General features: G+C 40.0%; 2 protein-coding genes across 2 annotated transcripts; one reads left to right on the top strand and one right to left on the bottom strand.

Moving 5' to 3' along the window:
• Positions 1–9,416: 9,416 nt before the first annotated feature.
• On the bottom strand, positions 9,417–14,400 carry ube2s (ubiquitin-conjugating enzyme E2S). Its single transcript, XM_010884884.4, has 4 exons — positions 13,861–14,400; positions 11,445–11,592; positions 11,171–11,361; positions 9,417–10,508 (listed from the first exon to the last, which is right to left on the bottom strand). The coding sequence occupies exons 1-4, from the start codon at positions 13,861–13,863 to the stop codon at positions 10,161–10,163; spliced, it is 690 nt and encodes a 229-aa protein (XP_010883186.1). The 5' UTR covers positions 13,864–14,400; the 3' UTR covers positions 9,417–10,160.
• A 2,002-nt stretch (positions 14,401–16,402) lies between these two features.
• josd2 (Josephin domain containing 2) lies at positions 16,403–18,689 on the top strand. Its single transcript, XM_010884882.3, has 5 exons — positions 16,403–16,913; positions 17,119–17,247; positions 17,480–17,605; positions 17,857–18,051; positions 18,516–18,689. Exons 1-5 carry the CDS (start codon positions 16,777–16,779, stop codon positions 18,625–18,627), a joined length of 699 nt encoding a protein of 232 aa, XP_010883184.1. The 5' UTR covers positions 16,403–16,776; the 3' UTR covers positions 18,628–18,689.
• Positions 18,690–18,786: the final 97 nt, after the last annotated feature.

Below are 18,786 nucleotides of genomic sequence, written 5' to 3' on the forward strand. Positions count from 1 at the left end.
TGGGGGAGAGGGCTGGCGCTATCCTAGCCAGAGGAACAGTGAGGTGCGTGAGCGAATCAGTCAATCAACCATGACGGATAAGCCTAACATTTATGACTTTAGAGAAGTTTCCAGCATTCGATGTAATGTTCCTTACACACTGCCGAACGTATGCCTTTTTTGTGAGTGTTTTATTATGTTTGACAGAAATAATATGTTATGTATATTATTAATAGGACCTAAAAATCATCCATTTGTCTATTCATGTTTTATCTAACAGATATATTTAGAAAATAACATCTGTATGACAGATATCTCTTTTAAGAAAGTGTTTTTCTATCGAAGGTCCTGGAGAAGATAGAGCAACTCACACCTCAGCACTAACCAGCTTCGTGATGCTCTCCTGTCTTGCTTCAGGCCAATTTACAGTAGGAGACAGCTTGGGGCACTTTGGAAATTATACAGGATCCCCCGCTGCCGGCTTCTTCCTGATCTCAGAGCTGCTACCATAAAGCATACCATTCTACAGACAAAGAGCATGCTGCCATCTGGGGGATTGACCTAAACAGGTTAACCTCTTGCCTCTCTTAACTGCAAGCAGTTTGGCACACTTAGTGAGGTAATGTCAGAGGTGTCCATCCTGTGGAGACACAAGGTTCAGTGCTAGGAAGTATTCTTTTCATGCTCCACATGATCCTGCTTGGCCAAATCTTTACACGGCAGTATCCATGTAATATATCATTTAAATATTACATTCATTTAAGGTTTGTACTGTAATTCTACAATCAAATAAAGTTAAAGTTTGAGATAATTTTACAATATTTTACAATCTTGAGCATGTCTTAACACTTTATTGAAGGTGTTTGCTTGTAATAATTTAGGAAAAATCTGTAAAATAACAGTTTTTCTCTGCAAAACCTTTAATGAAAATGTCTGTACATTTATAGTTTTTTCCTTTTATTTGAATTAGGATATTTTACATTCATTTTAAGGTATTTGTTTGGCAGCCGTACCTGCCAGACATTCAACCATTTTTTTTTATAGTAGAAGTTTCTTAAAATTCTCATAAAATATAAGCTTACTATTACTGTGAAATATCCTCAACTGAAAATATATTGAAGAAATACAAAAGAAACCAATACATCTACAAGATTTTCACTGTTTCAATTAAAGTGTGGTTGGAAGTTTAATTACAAAAAAAGTTAAATCAAAACATAGCACAAAAGGTCAATGAATCTGTACCAGAAGTGACAGTGCAATGTAGCAGATAAAGAACAATCCTTCTCCAAACTGCCAATAATCAGCTGGATCCATCCCTGGTGTAGCTAGGGGATAAAATAAGATTCGTGTGTCCTTATTTTCTATTTTCTCCCTTGAAATAGTGACTCACTAGATATTTCTGTTAGCTAGATAGCCTAGCTAAGATATAACTAGATGAGTGAATTTGCCAGCTATATTAGCTAATGTACAGCAGAAACTTCTTTTTCTACAGACAGTTTAAGGATACATCTTTATTTTTCTTTCAGCTGCCATAGAACACAGAGTTATTACTGGAAGAGTGACCGACGTTAGAAAAATAACTTTTCATCAGCTAGCCACGTTTTTTCCAAGCTATGCTAGCCTGGCGAGTTAGCTAGTTACAAGCTAGATACAGATTGCATGATTACAACAGCTGTTCATGTGTATCTCTCGTAAATTTATACCATTCAGCAAATTATCATAAATCTGATTCACTGTGTTGTATAAGCCTAGTGCACCGACCGAATAGCCTAGCAAGCAGCATACCCACTCAAACAAAACGTATTTTCAAACTTGACAGGTGAGAGGGGCGCACAGTTCAAAGTTCAAATTCAAAAGGTTTGTTTGTCATTTGCAATAACAAATTACGGCAATGATGCTTGGTTTTCCTACTCCCGACAGTGCAGTTAAAGTTAAAAAGTAACAGTAATTATAATTTAAAAAAACAAGATAACACAATCAATCAGTAGTAAAACTACACAAAACACACATCAAAAATAATAATTATAGAACTATATAACCGTAGTGCAATGTAAAAGTGACAGGTTTGCATGATATAAGTAGCAGATGTGCATGATATAAAGTGACGGATGGAAGGGAAGAGGGGTTCCCGTGTTGAGCAGCCTTACAGCCTGTGGAAAGAAGCTGTCCCGTGTTTTTTTTGGACTGAATACTCCTGTACATTCTGCCTGACGGCAGCTTGGTAAACAGTCCGTGGCATGGGTGGCTGGGATCTGTAATGATCTGTTTGCTCCTCCTCCTACACCTCCCTGTGCAGAGATCTTGCAGTGATGGCTGGTCAGACCTTGTGATGCTCTCTGGTGTTTTAATCACCCTCTGAAGTGCTTTGCAGTCGAGGGTGGTGCAGCTGCCATAACAGGCGGCAACACAGCCAGTCATGATACTCTCGATAGAGCATCTGTAGAAGTTAGTGAGTATCCTGGAGTCCATGCCAAATCTCCTTAATCAGCGTAGGAAGAAGAGCCGTTTCCTGGCCTCCTTCACCACAATGTTAGAGTGATGAGACCAGTTCAAGTCATCACTAATGTTGACACCAAGGAACCTGATGTTTTGAACTTTCTCTACTGCAGACCCATTGATGTATATGTGGGTGTGGTCTCCCCGCCGCTGCTTCCTGTGATCAACAATCATCTCCTTCGTTTTGCTGATATTGAGCTGGAGGTGGTTATCCTGACATCACAAAGTCAGTGACCTTACTTCGTCTCTATAGGCTGACTCGTCATTGTCAGAGATCAGGCATATGATGGTGGTGTCGTCAGCAAACGTAATGATGGTGTTGGAGACGTGAGTTGCCATTCAGTCGTGTGTGAAGAGAGGGCTCATTGCCCATCTGCACATAGAGGGGTCGAGGCCCAGATCCCTGAACTTAACCGCCAGCTTGTGGGTCAAAATGGTTTTGAAGGCTGAGCTATAATCGCTGAACAGCATTCTCACATAGGTGTTCCTTTTGTCCAGATGAGAGAGTGCAGAATGGAGGGTCGGAGCGATGGCGTCCTCTGTGGATTTGTTTTGTCTGTAGGCAAACTGTAGCGGTTGTCATTGGCCAGATTCCTGGATGACAGTCAGATTAACCAATCATGCTAAAAGCAATACAATGAGACAATCAATATAAATATTTTCAGCGTCAAAACATTCCAACTATAGGAAAAGGTTACTTGTTTCAAAAGAAAGAAAAGAATAGCGTGTCTTAGTTTTATTAGTTTTCATTCTGTATGAATTAAAATGTAAACCATCCATCCATCCATCATCTTCTGCTTATCCGGGGCCGGGTTTTAAACAAAATGTAAACATTTGGTTAATACCAATAGGTGCCCTCTCACTCACACACACACACACTATATATATGTACTGGAAGACAGTTATACTGGGTCTTCAAATCCCAGCCACCACTGCCACAAAACAGCTACAGAGCAAACACTGAATATGTATCCATATGACATACTGTATGTAGGCCTACGTGAAAAGCTAAGGGTGGATTGACATCTCGGTGACATTACAGCTACATTCATGTAGCCCATGCATTTTAACAAATATTTGACGTTTCCTTCAGAACCACTCTTAGGCCAAAATGCCAACTGTTAGTTTAGGGTTAAGCCTCTGCCCACAGCAACTAATTTTCAACATTGCCATAAGTCCATACAAGTTACAACATCGGTCTTCAGACTTTTATTTAACTGCATGGAGTGAGTCAGTCCATTGCAAAGCCATTTCCCCCTCTTCTTGCCTTTATTGTTCTTCATAGCTCTGGGCCAGCCTGGTCCAAGGAGCTGACCGCAGTGGTTAGGCCATTAGCCATCCCTGATAAGGGACAATGTAAATTAAAATGTGGAACATCTTAATGTAGACAGTTACAGTCTTAAATGGATTTTAGTTAGTGATGTAAGCAATGACAACATTGGTATGGATTGGATCTAAGCCAGAGCTCCAGAGTTCTGCCATGAACCCTGGCCTTGCTGACCAGAATGGTCAACTCAACATAAAATTGTACAGTTTGACAATGCATGCATGATCATTCATTTCAGCACCATATAGATGTGGTACTTGAGTGGCCCATGTATTAGTGCTGCAGCTGCATGATGGCTCAATGGTTAGCACTGTCACCTCACAGCAAGAAGGACCTGGGTTAAACTTCAACCCTGGTCCTTTCTGGGTGTTGCTTGCATGTTCTCCTTGTGTTTCTTCCAGGGACTCTCATTTCCATAATATCAAGACACGCACATTTCGATGAATTAAGTGTGTTAGCTCTGTGATGCTGCATTCCACCCAATGCATCCTGGGATACGTTCCAATACTTTCAAAACTTTTTCTCCATGTACTGCTTTTTCTAGTCTCAACAATGTCAGTGTAGTGTATGCCTCAGTGTGACTTGCCTCACTGTATTATTCTCTCACACACTTCCTCAGGGCACTGATACGAACATAAGATTACTGAATACACAATTCATACATAATTCACATTATAATCAGATAACATAATTACAAATACTTCAAGCTGTTTGGATGCAATATATGTGCTTTTCTCATCTCTGTTCACCATTTTCTCTGTTAAGCACCTTACTGTAAAGCACTGTTTAAAGCACTATATAAAGAAGTTGACCTGACTTAACTTCATTTTGTCAAAATATCAAGTGTCATTAATATTCTTTACACTTTTTTCCCCCAACACATAAATATAAAACCAATAAGATTTACCTTAAAATGAAAAGGTTAATTGTTAAATTGTTTAGTATGGACATAAACCTTTATATAATGAGCTACATATGTAATTACAGATAATTATTGTCATTTTACATGCATTTATAGGAAATTTAAGAAAACAGAAATAATACTGCAGACATTATATAGTAATTGTTCTGTAAAAAAAGGAATATATGTAATCTGTCATTATTGGCATAATACTTAAAATAACATTTGGATTGTTAATTTACAGACAATATCTGTAATTTTACAGTTTTGTATACAATTTAAAAAAACAGAAAATTTATTTTCCATAAAATTTGGATTTGTTGTTTACTGCTACACAGCCTACACAAAGGTGTTCATTAACAACAGGTCTGATCCAACATCTGCTCTGTTAACCTCATGCTAATGTCCGAGAGGGACATTTGTTTTAATATTTCCATCAACTAAATAGCAGCAAGACGAAAGCAGTGCTGATAGGCAATGCACAGCAGATCACCCACTCCTGCTCTGCCATAGTCAGCCACACCATTCCCCTCTCTGTCACCAAGCTGGGTGTGAAATGTGACCTTGCTCTCTATTTTAATGGCCACTTTAGCAGCGTCTATAAAACAGAATTATTTCCACTGAAGACCTCTCGCCATAGAACTTGTATTAGAATATTCTTATTCTCACTCCCATCCTTGCTGATCTCCACTGGCTTCCATTCCCTCAAATAACTGAATTCTCCTCCCAGTCTACAAAATTCTAAATAATATTGGGCCAGCCTGTACAGTGTCTGAGCTACTTAACCCAATGAACATCCACCCACCCAGTTGTCAAGCCACACCTCATTCCTTTGTGAACCAAGGACCAGTTACAAACCATGGACCACACCTTTGTACCGCCCTCCCTGAGGGCTGTTCAGAATGTTGAGGCTTTCAAAGCATCATTTCAGATAGCTGGCCCTTCCTCCTAAACTTTAATTGCAATATGGGTATATTAGTGTGTTACATATACACACACAAGTGTATTTATACATTATGCAGTGCAAGATTATTCTTCTACAATGCGAATCAGTTCACAAACGTTGTAAATTACTTTATTATTAGCATGAAACCTTTCCTCCATGTTGTGGCCGTGGGTGGTCAAGCAGTCTAAGCAGCTGGCTCCGGTGGGCGTGCAGATGCAGTATAGGTTTAAATCTGGCCCGCAGCTCTTTCAGCAAAAACTCTTTCACACTCTATTAATATAGTACACATTCTTATATCTACAGTGCCTTTGTAAAATATTCAGACCCTTACACATTGTGTTCCATTACAGACTTCATTTATATTAAAACATTTTGCAATCAATCCACACACAATACATTATGAAATAGCAAAAACATTTACAGAAATGTATTTAAAATAAGATAAAATATCACCTGTACATAAGTATTCAGATCATTACATTCAGTACTTTCTAGAAGCAGCTTTTGCAGCGACCACAGCTTTGAGTGTTCTTGGGTATGCCGATACCAGCCTTGCACAGCTGGATTTGGGCAAATTCTTACATTCTTCTATGCAGTTCCTGTCAAGATAGGACGAACTGAAATGTCCTGATCTCCTCACAGATGTTCAGTCAGGCTCAAGCCCTGAGTTTGAATGGGCCACTCAAGATCATCTGACTTTTCGGAAAACTTCTCCAGTTCTGTCTTGGTTGTGTGCTTCAGGTCATTGTTTTATTGAAAGAGGAATTTTCACCCCAGTCTGAGGTCCTGTGTGCAGTAGTCAGGTTCATCAATCAGGTATTCCTCAAACATCTCTCTGTATTTTCTTCCGTTCATCTTTCTCTCAGTCTTGTCCAGTCTCTGCCATTGAGAAGCATCCCCATAGCATGATGCTACCAACCGCATGCTTCACCATAGGGATGGTGAGGCCAAGTGATGAGTTATCTTTAACCAGACTTGGTGCTTGTCATTCATTTTTGTAATAGTTGTACTTTGTCCTTCTCTAACAAGTTCTTGTTTTTGTGTTTCTGCGAGCTTGTGGGTAGCACCACTGAGAAGTACCACAATCTCATTCAAGTATGATTGCCTGATCAGTCTCACATAGTTGACAATGAGACTTGCAAGTTGCAACTTTTCATATTTTGCCAATTTCTATGTTAGACCATAATTAGAACATTAAAATTGCGATCAAAACCAGCATCAGTCGGCAGTAAAATAAGGGCAAGGGTACTATTAAAACCAGACACGGTGTGGCTTTAAAATACAAAGGAAGACCTGTCAACTTTGGTGCCCAGGCCACCTAAGTCACTAGCGGTTGACTTGGCCCTAAAAAAGCAAGCTAAAGGTTAAGTGGTATGCAAGATAGCGAAGTTTACTGATTAAAGGCTAATATTTATATAAAAAAACTAATATTTATATTTTGTTTTTATACAATCTGCAATTTCATCAGAGGATCTTATTTAAGCCTGAGTTTACAACTTATTGGCCAGGCATGGAATTAGCAAGAAGTCAGGTAGCCATTTCTAAATGCTTCTCACTACAGTACAGCCCTCATTACGAACACATGCGGGCTGAGGGCAGATCCCAGTGGATCCCATGGATTTCATGACTAAATTGGCGAGTCTGTTTCCTCAGACTATTGCCAATAAACTGAACAAGGAAAGAAACAGCAATAATACTATTAATGCCCATAGACAAACAGCTTACCATTGGTGTTCCCAAAAAAAGTATATTTATCTTCCCTGTGAATATACACTGCGCAGAAAATAAAAGGAACACGTAATCATCACAATATAACACCAAGTCAATGAAACTTCAGGGATAAAAATCTGTCCAGTCAGGAAGCATAAGCGATTATGAATCACTGTCACCTGTTTTGATGCAAATTAAAGTGACAACAGGTGCATAGGAGTCAAAAGACAAAGAAAACCCCCCTAACGGCAATGGTTTTGCAGGAGCTGGCCACAGATAACTGCTCTCTCTTTACCCTTCCTGACTGATTATTTTCTAGTTAGCGTCCTTGTCGTTACTAGAAGCATGAGGTAGCACCTGCAGCCCATTCAGGTTGCACAGGTAGTCCAGCTCCTCCAGGATGGCATCCATACGTGCCATTGCAAGGTTTGCTATGTCTCCAAATACAGTCTCGAGAGCATGGAGGAAACAGCCGCTACACAAGAGCTGGACAGGGCCGTAGAAGGGCATCAACCCAGCGGCAGGACTCGGATCTGCTCCTTTGAGTGAGGAGGAACAGGAGGAGCACTGCCAGAGCTCTACAAAAAGACATTCAGCAGGCTACTGGTGTGCATGTTTCTGAACAAATTGTCAGAAACAGACTCCATGAGGGTGGCATGAGGGCCCAATGTCCTCTAGTGGGACCTGTACTCACAGGAGCTCATAGCTGGATTGGCAGATCCACCACTGGCACACTGTTCTCTTCACAGATAAGAGCAGGTTCACACTGGTGGTGAACGTTATGCTGCCTGCACCATCACCCTCTGGGACGTTATGCATTGGTGCATGCGATGCCACCAAGTAGCACCACAGACTGTCCAGGAGCTCACTAATGCCCTGATCCCGGTCTGAGAGGAGATCCCCCAGGACACCATCCACCGTCTCACCAGGAGCATGACCAGACGTTGTCGGGAATGAATTTAGGCACGTGGGAGCCATACACACTACTGAGTCACATTATTATGTTGAAACAGACTATGATTTCAATAGATTTTTTATGAGAGTTTGAATCCAGCCCTCAATCGGTTGGTGATTTTGGTTTATATTGACTGCTGCATTATTTTGTTGTCAACAAATTACACAATGTACAGTAAATATTGATATTTAATATATTTTGTTCATCGAGACCTGATGTGATTTAAGTGTTCCCTTAATTTTTGGGAGCTGTGTACTACTGTGCCATAAAGAGCAATGCCATTCACATCATAAAATAAGAAATATCATCTGAACATACTGAAGATTCAACAAAATAATTCATTTAACTTTTTTCCAAATGTATAACTTTTTATTCATTTAAATAACTTAAATGGACACAAAAATACCCGCCCGTAAGTTTTGCACAATGACTGTTTCCCAGACATCTTTTCCCACCAAAGTTAAACACAACACTTGAGAGTGTTTCCCTGGGAAATGTAGGCCCCAACATGCATTTTGAACTGAAGGGGAAAACCTGCCCAGGAAACCCAGCCAGGAGTGCACCGAGTGGAGAGTTTATCAAATCTGTGTAGGCATCCTGTTGAGAAATACATAGTTTACATGGTTCCCCCCCTCCCTCAAAATCTGGCCCATATGGGAAAGGATAGGATCAGGATAATGCCTACAACTGGGAAAGAGAGATAATAATAGGTACAAAATGGCAAAATAGTACTAAAGACCATCTACCAGGTGTGTAGCTAAGACCATACCGAAAATATCCATAACATATGGGAAATAATGAATAAATCATAGTATGCACAATCCTGAACCCAATCCAAACCCCTATGGCTAATGATCTACTTCCCCATACACACATCAAGACATCTGAATATAGGCATGTCACTTTAAAACCATTCTTGCAAATACTGGACTATGAAAGATCAAACAAAACAAGGACAATTCTGTAAAAATGCAAAAACAAAGTAGTCTCAAAGGGGGAGAAACATTTAGAGATACAAGGTGACATCATTAAAAACAATTAGACCAGTCTATGCCCTTCATGTTACTTATTTCAATCACTACTAAACAAACACTTCCTCATCGAACAATCCACTGACAATCTCAAGTTGGGTTCCACTCACCACAGTTGGATGATGTTCTTAAAAAAAAAAAATAGTGGTAGGAAGCCCTAGCCCAGGACTGAATGTACGATTTAACAAACCTAGAACACCAAGTGTCTTGAATTTGTACCACCAGTGAAGTTGTTCATGAATTAAGTAACTTCTGTGGTGTTTAGTTAGAAAGAAATGCTTGAACACTCCAGGAATAAAGCTTCCTACCCCTGGTATAAGTGGACAATTTAGACATGACAAAAAATCTCATCTAAGCAGTTTCCCAATAAGAATCTAGCTGGGAAGTACGAAGTACCATTTCAGCAACAGGAGCCATGTCAAAAACAGGGGATGGAAAAACATTTTCTGTTTCTGCAAGACCAGCCAAGATATTGTTTGGTGAAAACTGACCCAGATTTCAGATAGTTTCAGCTTCTATCATCTCCCATATCTTGAGCATGGTCTTTACGGTTTGCTACTGCATGCCATACACACGCAATTCGTACAAAAAACAAAACCTCAGATCATGACAGTGAGGAATCCACTAACACAGGAGATTGGGGTGAAAATATATGGCAATAAGGAATTAATAGGTATTGATGCAATGAGTACAAAACGGACAGAAGAGTCGGGGACAGAGAAGAATCAGGGACCCACAAAAAAAATAGTCTGCTCACTTCAACACACACACACACACACACACACACACACACACACACACACACACACACACAATTAGAGTCGCCTCAATGCCCGCTTTTTATCTGTTTTCTTCTTCCCAACAACATTACTATTGCTACTACTGCTGGAGGTAGTGGTGCTTCCGTTAGCTCCATTACCCAGAGCAGCAACCCCTGGCCCCATCGCCCTCTTGGTAGGGTCACCTGCATGTTTTTTGGGCTGGGGGCCATCAGCAGGATCCTGGGGCGCACCCGAGGTCCCCCCGTGCCCTCCCATGGCATGGATCTCAGTAAGGAGACGAGCGCGGGAAGCATACTCTGCATAGTCCTCCAGGAGGAGACGCCCTGCCTCCTCGTTGAGAGCTGACTCAGGGTTAGGATGGATCAGAAGGCACTTAATGGTCTGAGGAGAAAGAGACCACCAGTCATGAAAACGTGTTCAGGTTTTATTTGAACCAAGGAGGGATGAAAATCCAAAAGGTTAAAAATATACTGCCCTATGAACAATATTATTGTTTAATATTTATGAATATTATTTCAACCATTTATATTTTGCATTATTGAAACCACACTGCAAGACATATCGTTCTATTCAACCAGAGTCGGACAAACTCATCAGTAGCTTTGTATGTGGAGTTGAGATAATGGAAGTTAGAATATTCCAAGTTGAAGACAATTGCTGGACAAATCCAGAGACTAAAAGTTTTAGCTGCCCCATTATGCCATCTGTGACCACACAGGCAACAGTACTGAGAGAGATACACAGTAAACTCTATGCGACAAACAGGAAGATTAGACAGTGGACAGAAACTGGGGCATGATTATTAGTGAAATAAAGAACACTTAAAATATACTTCGTAAAGTTTCTGAAGACTAAATGACCAGCAGCAACAGAATAGTTAGGAGAGCTTGCTACTGTTGAGAGTCAAATTTGAAAATACTCCAACTGCATCCTGACATACAAATTACGCATGACTGTCTGATTCAGGTGGAATCACTTAAATCTAGAATAACCGAATTACTTTAAGTTGAACTATAGATCATTTTTAAATCAAGATTTCTTACCAGTAATACATGTCTGAGTCCCAGCTCTGCCCTCCAGTCCCTCTTAAGCACATTGACACAGATCTCTCCCTTATGTCCCACATTAGGGTGGAATATCTTGGTTAGAAAGTACCCTTTCGGTGGCGCAGCAGGGAAGTCCTTTCCCAGAACGAGGCGCATCCGAAAAACACCTCCTGCAAATGGGGTTCCTTCTATCGAAGCACAATAAATAAATATATATGTCAGCAATGTCCTACACACTAGACAGGAAGAAAATAACACAGGTGCATATTACCTGGTCCTTCGATGGCTGTATGGAGTTCAGTAATGTCTTCTTCGCTGGGATATATCTTTATGCCCTCAGGCGGGTCAGCAGCTAGTGCCGACACCTCTTTGTACACCAGACGCAAAACCTGGGGGGGCAAGTTCTCCACATTGGAGTTCTAAAAGGGGGTGGGGGGGGGGGGGGAGAGACATTACTCTTATGGCCTTTTAACAGAATCTTGCAAATATGTAAATTACTGTAGAAATGACACCCACACACATCAATAACTGTAGAGGCAACATTTCAGTAAAGCAGCCCCCCAAACATTTCCCAGAAACTATGTGAACTATAAAGTCAGTACGTTTAAGACAACCAAGACCTCAGGGGGACAACTGAGCACAGAGTAGGCCAGAAATAGTTTCCGACCATCTAGCTGGAACCTCGGTCAACATCCTAGAACCCCGACCTGAAGAGCATCGACACTACTTGGTCTCTTCCAGTTCTGAGTTTACACCGCAGCACAAGCCTCAGGACAGGGAGTGATTCACAGTCATTGGTGCATTGGCTGTGTGTCATAACTGACAACTGAAGTTTCAGCCAATGTCAGTCTGTTACTGTCAATGAAACCCATTGCAGCACAAGTAGATGAGGTTCAAGCGTTTCTGTCCATCTTAAAACAAATGTTTGTAATTCCATCTAAAGTCGACCCATATTTTAGCCCTATTGCTGCGTGCACCTCAGTTGAAACTTTGTTCCATAAGTGGCCAAAGTGTATTATCCTTGTGATATCTGAAAGAAGTGTTTCTTTAATCCTTTGAGGGCTACCTGTTTCACTGGGGCCTTTTGGTTATGTCAAGCGAAGACACTATCTTTCTGGCAAAACAAATTATGTGCTTAGGGCCAACGCATTCTTTCTGGCTGCATAAAAAGTTAAAACCCAATCTTGGGGGAAACACAGCCATCCTAATGTCAATGAAACAGAGTTTGAAATGTACATCAGCCATTGCAATTGCACAGGACATTAGTTAGTGCAGCAGAATGGCATTGTCTGTAAGATGAATACATGGCTCCATGCAGTGAGTGTTAAAGAACAGAATATATAATGTTTTGAGTTTCAACTAACAAAATTCGTATTTGCTCCAAATATATTTGCTTATGACAGAAAAAGTTAACAATAGCCTAAATGTCAACCAAATTAGTATTGAAAAATCACTGAATAAGGTTGGACATAAAAATATTTTGATGTGCATTATTCACAAATAATGTATTGAATACCATCCCTGTAGTCTTTTACTTAGACCTAAGGGACTCGGTTTAGTTAACTCAATCTATTTGTGGAATTACAAATTAATATAATGTCCCCATAAATTGTGGAATAACGTGCTCATAAGATGTATTAGCTGTAATAGCTAATACATCTTATAAAACAATAACTGATACGTTAGAAGGTGAGTCTACGGGAATTTGAGTGTGGTTACATTTCTTCAACATTATACGTCAATTTTAATGTCTGGAGCCTTCAATAATCCAATGATTTTCAGGGGCGAAGAAATTCTCGCTACTTCAAAATGAAGACGGCCACAATGGCGCTGTCCCTAGTTTCAAGACGCAAGGTACAGAGATGTGATTCCAAGTCTTTTGACTTCAGTGAGAAATATAAAAACCAGTCCAAGTTAATTGATATTGGATTGGCATATGTCATCAGGCTATTACTGTATTCTCTAGCCATACAAAGCAGACAGTTTAGTTACCTATTATTTCCATGTCACAAATAGTTACTATATCTAACTGCTAGGTAAGCTATTCAGTACATACTTAAGTAGAAAGCTAGGTATCCAGCTATTTAAGTTATTCTAAAGATAGCTAATAATCAGTCATTTCTGGCAAAAAACACTTTCTAACTAGTTAATACATTGCCATAAAAATTAATTTGCGTTAGATAGCTACGATTTTCAGCCAATCGTGATTATTTAAAATTCAACAAATGAAATTAAGTGAAAAGAAAAATTAATTAGCAGACGTAACCTCGACTAGAAGCTATCTAATAGTTGCCTACGATTTGCTAGCTAGCATGGTGGTTAGCCAAATCGAGATTGATGGATAACTAACGTTTGCAAACTTAGTTAGCTTATATAGTAGGTCAGACGTTGCTGACAAGTGTGAAAACATCAATACTACAATTAGTTATTTATCTTTTATGTCAGACAGCCATTTCAAAGTAGACGGGTCAACACTGAACTAACAAGAGCTATCGATACAAAAGACGGTCGTACTATTAGCGCTAGTTAGCTAGCAACAATCAACGTAATGTTAGCTAGCGTTGTGGTTAATGTTAAACAACTGGCAATAATTTTGATTTACAAGGATATCCAGTTACTTAGCTTACGTTATATGAGCAAAACCTGTACAGTGTCCGTCACAGTGTTTACAAACAAATACGACTTACCATGTCTTCAAAAGTGTTGATTCGGGTGACGGGCAATTCTTGGGAGAGAATTGGCTAACGACGATTGTGTTACTGCTAGCTAAAGGATTCTCGCCCGCCGGCGAAGTACCCAGCTAATAACTAGGGCGAAATGCTAACGTTAGCAGCTTAGCCAAAGCTATTTACCATATGATTGTTGAACAAGTGGCACACGGCACTGAAATCTTTATATACTGTACTGTTACGGACGAATACCGAGATCTCGAAAGACCAAACACAACACGCAATCAAGTTAGCTAAATTAACGCGTTACTGTAGACAACTGTGTAGCTTGCTAGATGAAATGCTACTACTCAAAAAGTGGTTCGTTATTCTATCAAAATCTATCCTGTTTGTTTTGGTATATATGCAGTGACGGAAAGTGCGATACTATGAGAAAATAGTTATACCAAGAGTTATACAGTGGCCAATTGCCAGAGTAGCAAGCTAGCTACTAGTTATTCAGTTCTCTATCCTTTTCGTTGACACAGGAACAAAAATACAATATCCCAAGTGAAATTGTGTTACGTTGACCAATCATCATTTTAGCAAAACGACACGTGCAAAAATAGCGTAAGCGAGGTGACCAATCACCTAGTAGGCCCTCCATCGTCATCATACCTGGCATTTCCAACAGCCATCCAAAGTCGAGACAGTCCACAATTCTTCCAAGCTATAGGTGCGTTTGAAAAACTCACACCCACCCAGAAGGTAAGCCATCGTGTTGACAGACAGCACCACATCATAAAACCGTATTTCCATCCATAGAAATAACCAATAGCTTTGTGGGTTAATCACCCCAAAATCGAAAATAAATGTTCTCGTTTATTGTGTCCAGTGTCCACACGAATTAGCTGAAAACAACTTTCTATTGACAGAATACTTAAAACGAGAGACAATTTAAAGGGTTATGGTTGTCAGTACCATTAACTATTAGTCAGATATGCTTGGGAATTGCTAGAACAACAGCTTTAAATAAAAATAATATATTACGATATTGGGTCAAAATCGTTATTAATCGCTTGTTTTAAATGCTGTAACAGTCTTAGCAGTCCTGTGAATGTCAGGGAGTTCCAAAGGCGTGGTCCATGTGAAAGGCATTAAGTAGTTTTTTGAGGCTTCAGGAAAGGTGCAGAATGGTTCACACAGGAGGACGGTAGGTTGGACAGGTAGACAGGTCTGTTCTGTTCCCATTTAGATCTTTGTAGACTCATGACTTTTAGTACAACCAATTGGTTGACGGCTGCCTGTCCAGTGGAGAGAGACTTGCTGAACAGATTAGTGACATAACTGAACAGTGATTTTGGAGTAGGGTTCATTCTTTGCATCAGTTTTAATACAGTAGCAGGTGACCCCAGGGCATGGTCATTTTGGGAATTAACAAATATTGGTATTGGGTTAGAAGCTATAGTAAAGTTGGTGTTGGACATACACAGCGTGTTTGTTGCATTGTTTTGTTAGTTGCATTGGGAGAGACATAGTTTGTAGGTAGGAGGAGGCAACTGATGCTGTTGTCAATCATTGAAGGGTAAAAGCTGAACGGTCTGCTTTTTATACATTGAAATTATAAGGCTTTTCCTTTCTCCACATTTTGTTGTGTAAGAATTAATTCATGATATATTACATTTTTGCCATCAATCGACATACATTTAGCTATAATGAAATTTGGCCCAAATTTCTGAAAACATGTTTTTTTGCTTTGTCATTATGGAGTATGGTGTGTAGATTGATGGCCACAAAAATACGTTATTGGTTATAAACTATGTCTGTAACTCAAGAAAATATAGAGAAAGTGAAGGGGTCTCAATACCCAATACTTTCCAAAGGCACTGTATAGCCTATACCAGAATGTGTACAGCTAAGCTGGTGTTTCTCCATAAACATTCTAGATTGGACAATGAAGGACATGTTTTTACCAGGACAAAGGCCTTTGAAGTGTATGTTTCTGATCCTGTTATAAAGAACAACTATCTCATCAGGTTTGGACATGTGACATGTCAGCTTTTTAGGGAATGGTGTGCTGACTCATTTACAGAACCCCTTTTACAAGATATGTACTAATGTTTTAGATAACAGACCATAAATTACTCATATCCAACATAAGAGGTTACATATATGTCCCCGTAAGCCTTTTAATGCTAGTATTATGTCCATAGAGGAAACTAGCTTTTACAGCTTTCAGCAAAATCAATGTTACTGTTCTGTTCAAACAAAACAGCAAACAACACAGCCTGTCAGTCTCCCTCTACTGATGTGTCAGAGTGAAGTCACAGTGAGTTTAAAAGCCTCTGGCCTTGATCAAGCTTCTTACTGAGAACTACAGCCAGAAAAGCAGATACTGACAAAAATACCTGGTAAATGTTTTCCCTTCATTTTGCTCAATATTCTGACCACTAGAGTGCGCTTCATCCCTGCATTATCTCTATATTCTTGTTTTCTGTTGATCTACAGAAATGATTTGCATGAAGGCAGTACTAAGGCATTTACAAGTTTTCTTTTGGCTCTCTCTGCTACAAGAAAGGGATTTCGACTCAAATGCTTGTCATTTTTATGAATTTATTTAATGAATAACAATATTCATATATTATTTTTTTCGTGAAACAGTTCGTACCTAGGCTTGTGATTCTTTTCTGGACAGTTGGTGACTCTCAGTTACATCTTTGCAGTAATGGTCGGTCCCGGCTCTCCAATTTTGACTGGAACTTTTCACTGATTGGATAAGAGCCATGATGCGCGTTAAAGAGCAGAGATAAAACAACGCTCACACCAATTTACTGGGCGTGCCTCGTGATAGCTGCAAAACAACAATAACAACAACCAAGCTTCCGGTTTCTCGTTCTTACTGAAGAGATCACCAGCATCTTCTTGGGAGCGCAAAATCACACAATCAGCAAGTTTATGTGTAATATATTTAGGCGTATTATAGGTTCGTTTTATTATTTTGTTCATCGCGGAGCAACAGCATTGAAACATTCCTTACGGACGTTGATATACCTCTTTATTTGGCCACTACACTGCGGACAACTTCCAATAGGGTAAGCTAACGTTAGCTTGCTAGCTAATGATACTAGACATTACGCTTTGAATATACTTTGAATACACTTGCTTTTTCTAGATTATTACTTGTAAATGTTATAATTTGTGCCCTTTTCCCTGTTGTATTGCATAAATATATTGAAACAATATATTGAACAGTCACATGTATTAGGCTGGACTAGCTATGTGTATTTTGTCCATCAGGTTTATTATGAGTGAAGGAGACGTGTTCCATGAGAAGCAACGACTGGAGTTGTGCGCTATTCATGCTCTAAACAACGTGCTCCAGGAGCGGGTGTTCACTAAGGAGACGGCAGATGACATCTGCAAGCGGTGAGGTCACTTGGGAGCTTCTGTGTTCGTGCGTGCGCGCACTTTGGCAAACAGGGTTTGTGTTTCAGTGATGACAATAACAAAGTAACATTCCATACAACATGTAAAATAAGTAATCAAGTACTGATATAACTGTAAGAACCACAGAGCACCTCACCAAACATGAGGGAAGTTCTAAGGGAATGTTAATCCATTTTTCTAACCTTTTGACCTGTTTCACTTTTCCCCTCAGGCTAGCTCCACAATGTGTGGTAAACCCTCATCGCTCAATGCTGGGCACAGGCAACTATGATGTCAACGTCATCATGGCTGCCCTACAATGCAGAGATTTGGCTGCAGTATGGTGGGACAAACGCAGGTCAGACACTTTCATAACACTGCTTTAGGGCCAGACCAATACCGTAGAAGAGATTATTTAGAATGAATTACATGTGGACTTAATTTGAATCAAACTAAATACCGCTAGAACACACATTGTGTTAATAAAAAAACAGACAGACAGACAGACAGATTCTGTCTGATCCTGGTTTTTATCACTCTCCCTTGGTGGCCATTCTCCATTGTGTGATTTTTAAAGCGACATGTCTCTTCTCACTTCTTCCTTCTTAGGACAGTGCAGAGTCTCTGTGTTGACAAGGTCCAGGGGTTCATCCTGAACGTTCCGTCACGTGTGTCTCTTGGCATTGTATCTCTGCCCCTCCGGAGACGGCACTGGCTTGCAGTACGCCAGGTCAATGGACAGTACTACAACCTCGACTCCAAACTAAAGAGTCCAGTCTGCATCGGGAACCAAGCAGAACTCCGGTGAGTGAGAAGGTTGGGGACTACGCAAAAATACTGACTTACTAAGATTTACTAAACAACTTACAGTCACAGATGGAATGTCTCCTACTTTGCAGCCAGTAATTATATGTGCAAAAAACATGCAAATGCTAAACTTCCTATGCATGTGGTTTACCGGCAGAAAAAGCCCTCTCGAATATTAAGATGGAGTAATCCTCTCCGTAACATGGCACACAGAATTTGACTGTAATAGTTTGAGCTGTGTCTCATTGGATGACTCAGTCTGTTGGAGGAGTGGTCACAATGAAATTGCCTCAGTATCTTTCTTACTGTTTGTACTTCGTAGTGTTGTAATTCTCTCTCCCTCTCATTGTCTCATTTGCTTTGTCTCTCTGGCTCTTCAACTTTTATGTTTTATTTTTATATTTTTAACCCATTTTTGTTGTGTTCCTAACCCTCCACCCTTATCTCCCTGTCTTTATCAGTACATTTCTCAGTGAACAGCTGTCTCAGGACGTAACAGAGATGCTCCTGGTTGTGAGGAAGGATGTGGAAGAATATGGGACCTGGCTAAATGCTGAAGAAGTCAGGAAATGATTCTTCTGGCCTGGACATTTCTTAATTAATTCAGCATGGAACTCAAACTCCTGCTGAACTCTGGAAAATCTAATAGAATTTTGGAAAACAAAACCCACTCAACAGAGGAAATATTTCAGGGAATGAATAACTGGTCAAGAAGGTGTGGGGGTGTGTGTG

The sequence above is a fragment of the Esox lucius genome, chromosome 20, assembly GCF_011004845.1.
Source record: "Esox lucius isolate fEsoLuc1 chromosome 20, fEsoLuc1.pri, whole genome shotgun sequence".
NCBI lineage: Eukaryota > Metazoa > Chordata > Actinopteri > Esociformes > Esocidae > Esox > Esox lucius.

What these genes read in the sequence shown, in the direction of transcription:
- ube2s (XM_010884884.4), bottom strand. An exon ending in TACAGCCATCGAAGGACCAG is followed by an intron (nt 11,362 to 11,444) that starts GTAATATGCACC and finishes GTGCTTCGATAG; the next exon opens with AAGGAACCCCATTTGCAGGA. An exon ending in GACTCAGACATGTATTACTG is followed by an intron (nt 10,509 to 11,170) that starts GTAAGAAATCTT and finishes CTTTCTCCTCAG; the next exon opens with ACCATTAAGTGCCTTCTGAT.
- josd2 (XM_010884882.3), top strand. Translation starts at nt 16,777, where the DNA reads ATGTGTAATATATTTAGGCGTATTATAGGTTCGTTTTATTATTTTGTT. An exon ending in TGCGGACAACTTCCAATAGG is followed by an intron (nt 16,914 to 17,118) that starts GTAAGCTAACGT and finishes TTTGTCCATCAG; the next exon opens with GTTTATTATGAGTGAAGGAG. An exon ending in GTATGGTGGGACAAACGCAG is followed by an intron (nt 17,606 to 17,856) that starts GTCAGACACTTT and finishes CTTCCTTCTTAG; the next exon opens with GACAGTGCAGAGTCTCTGTG.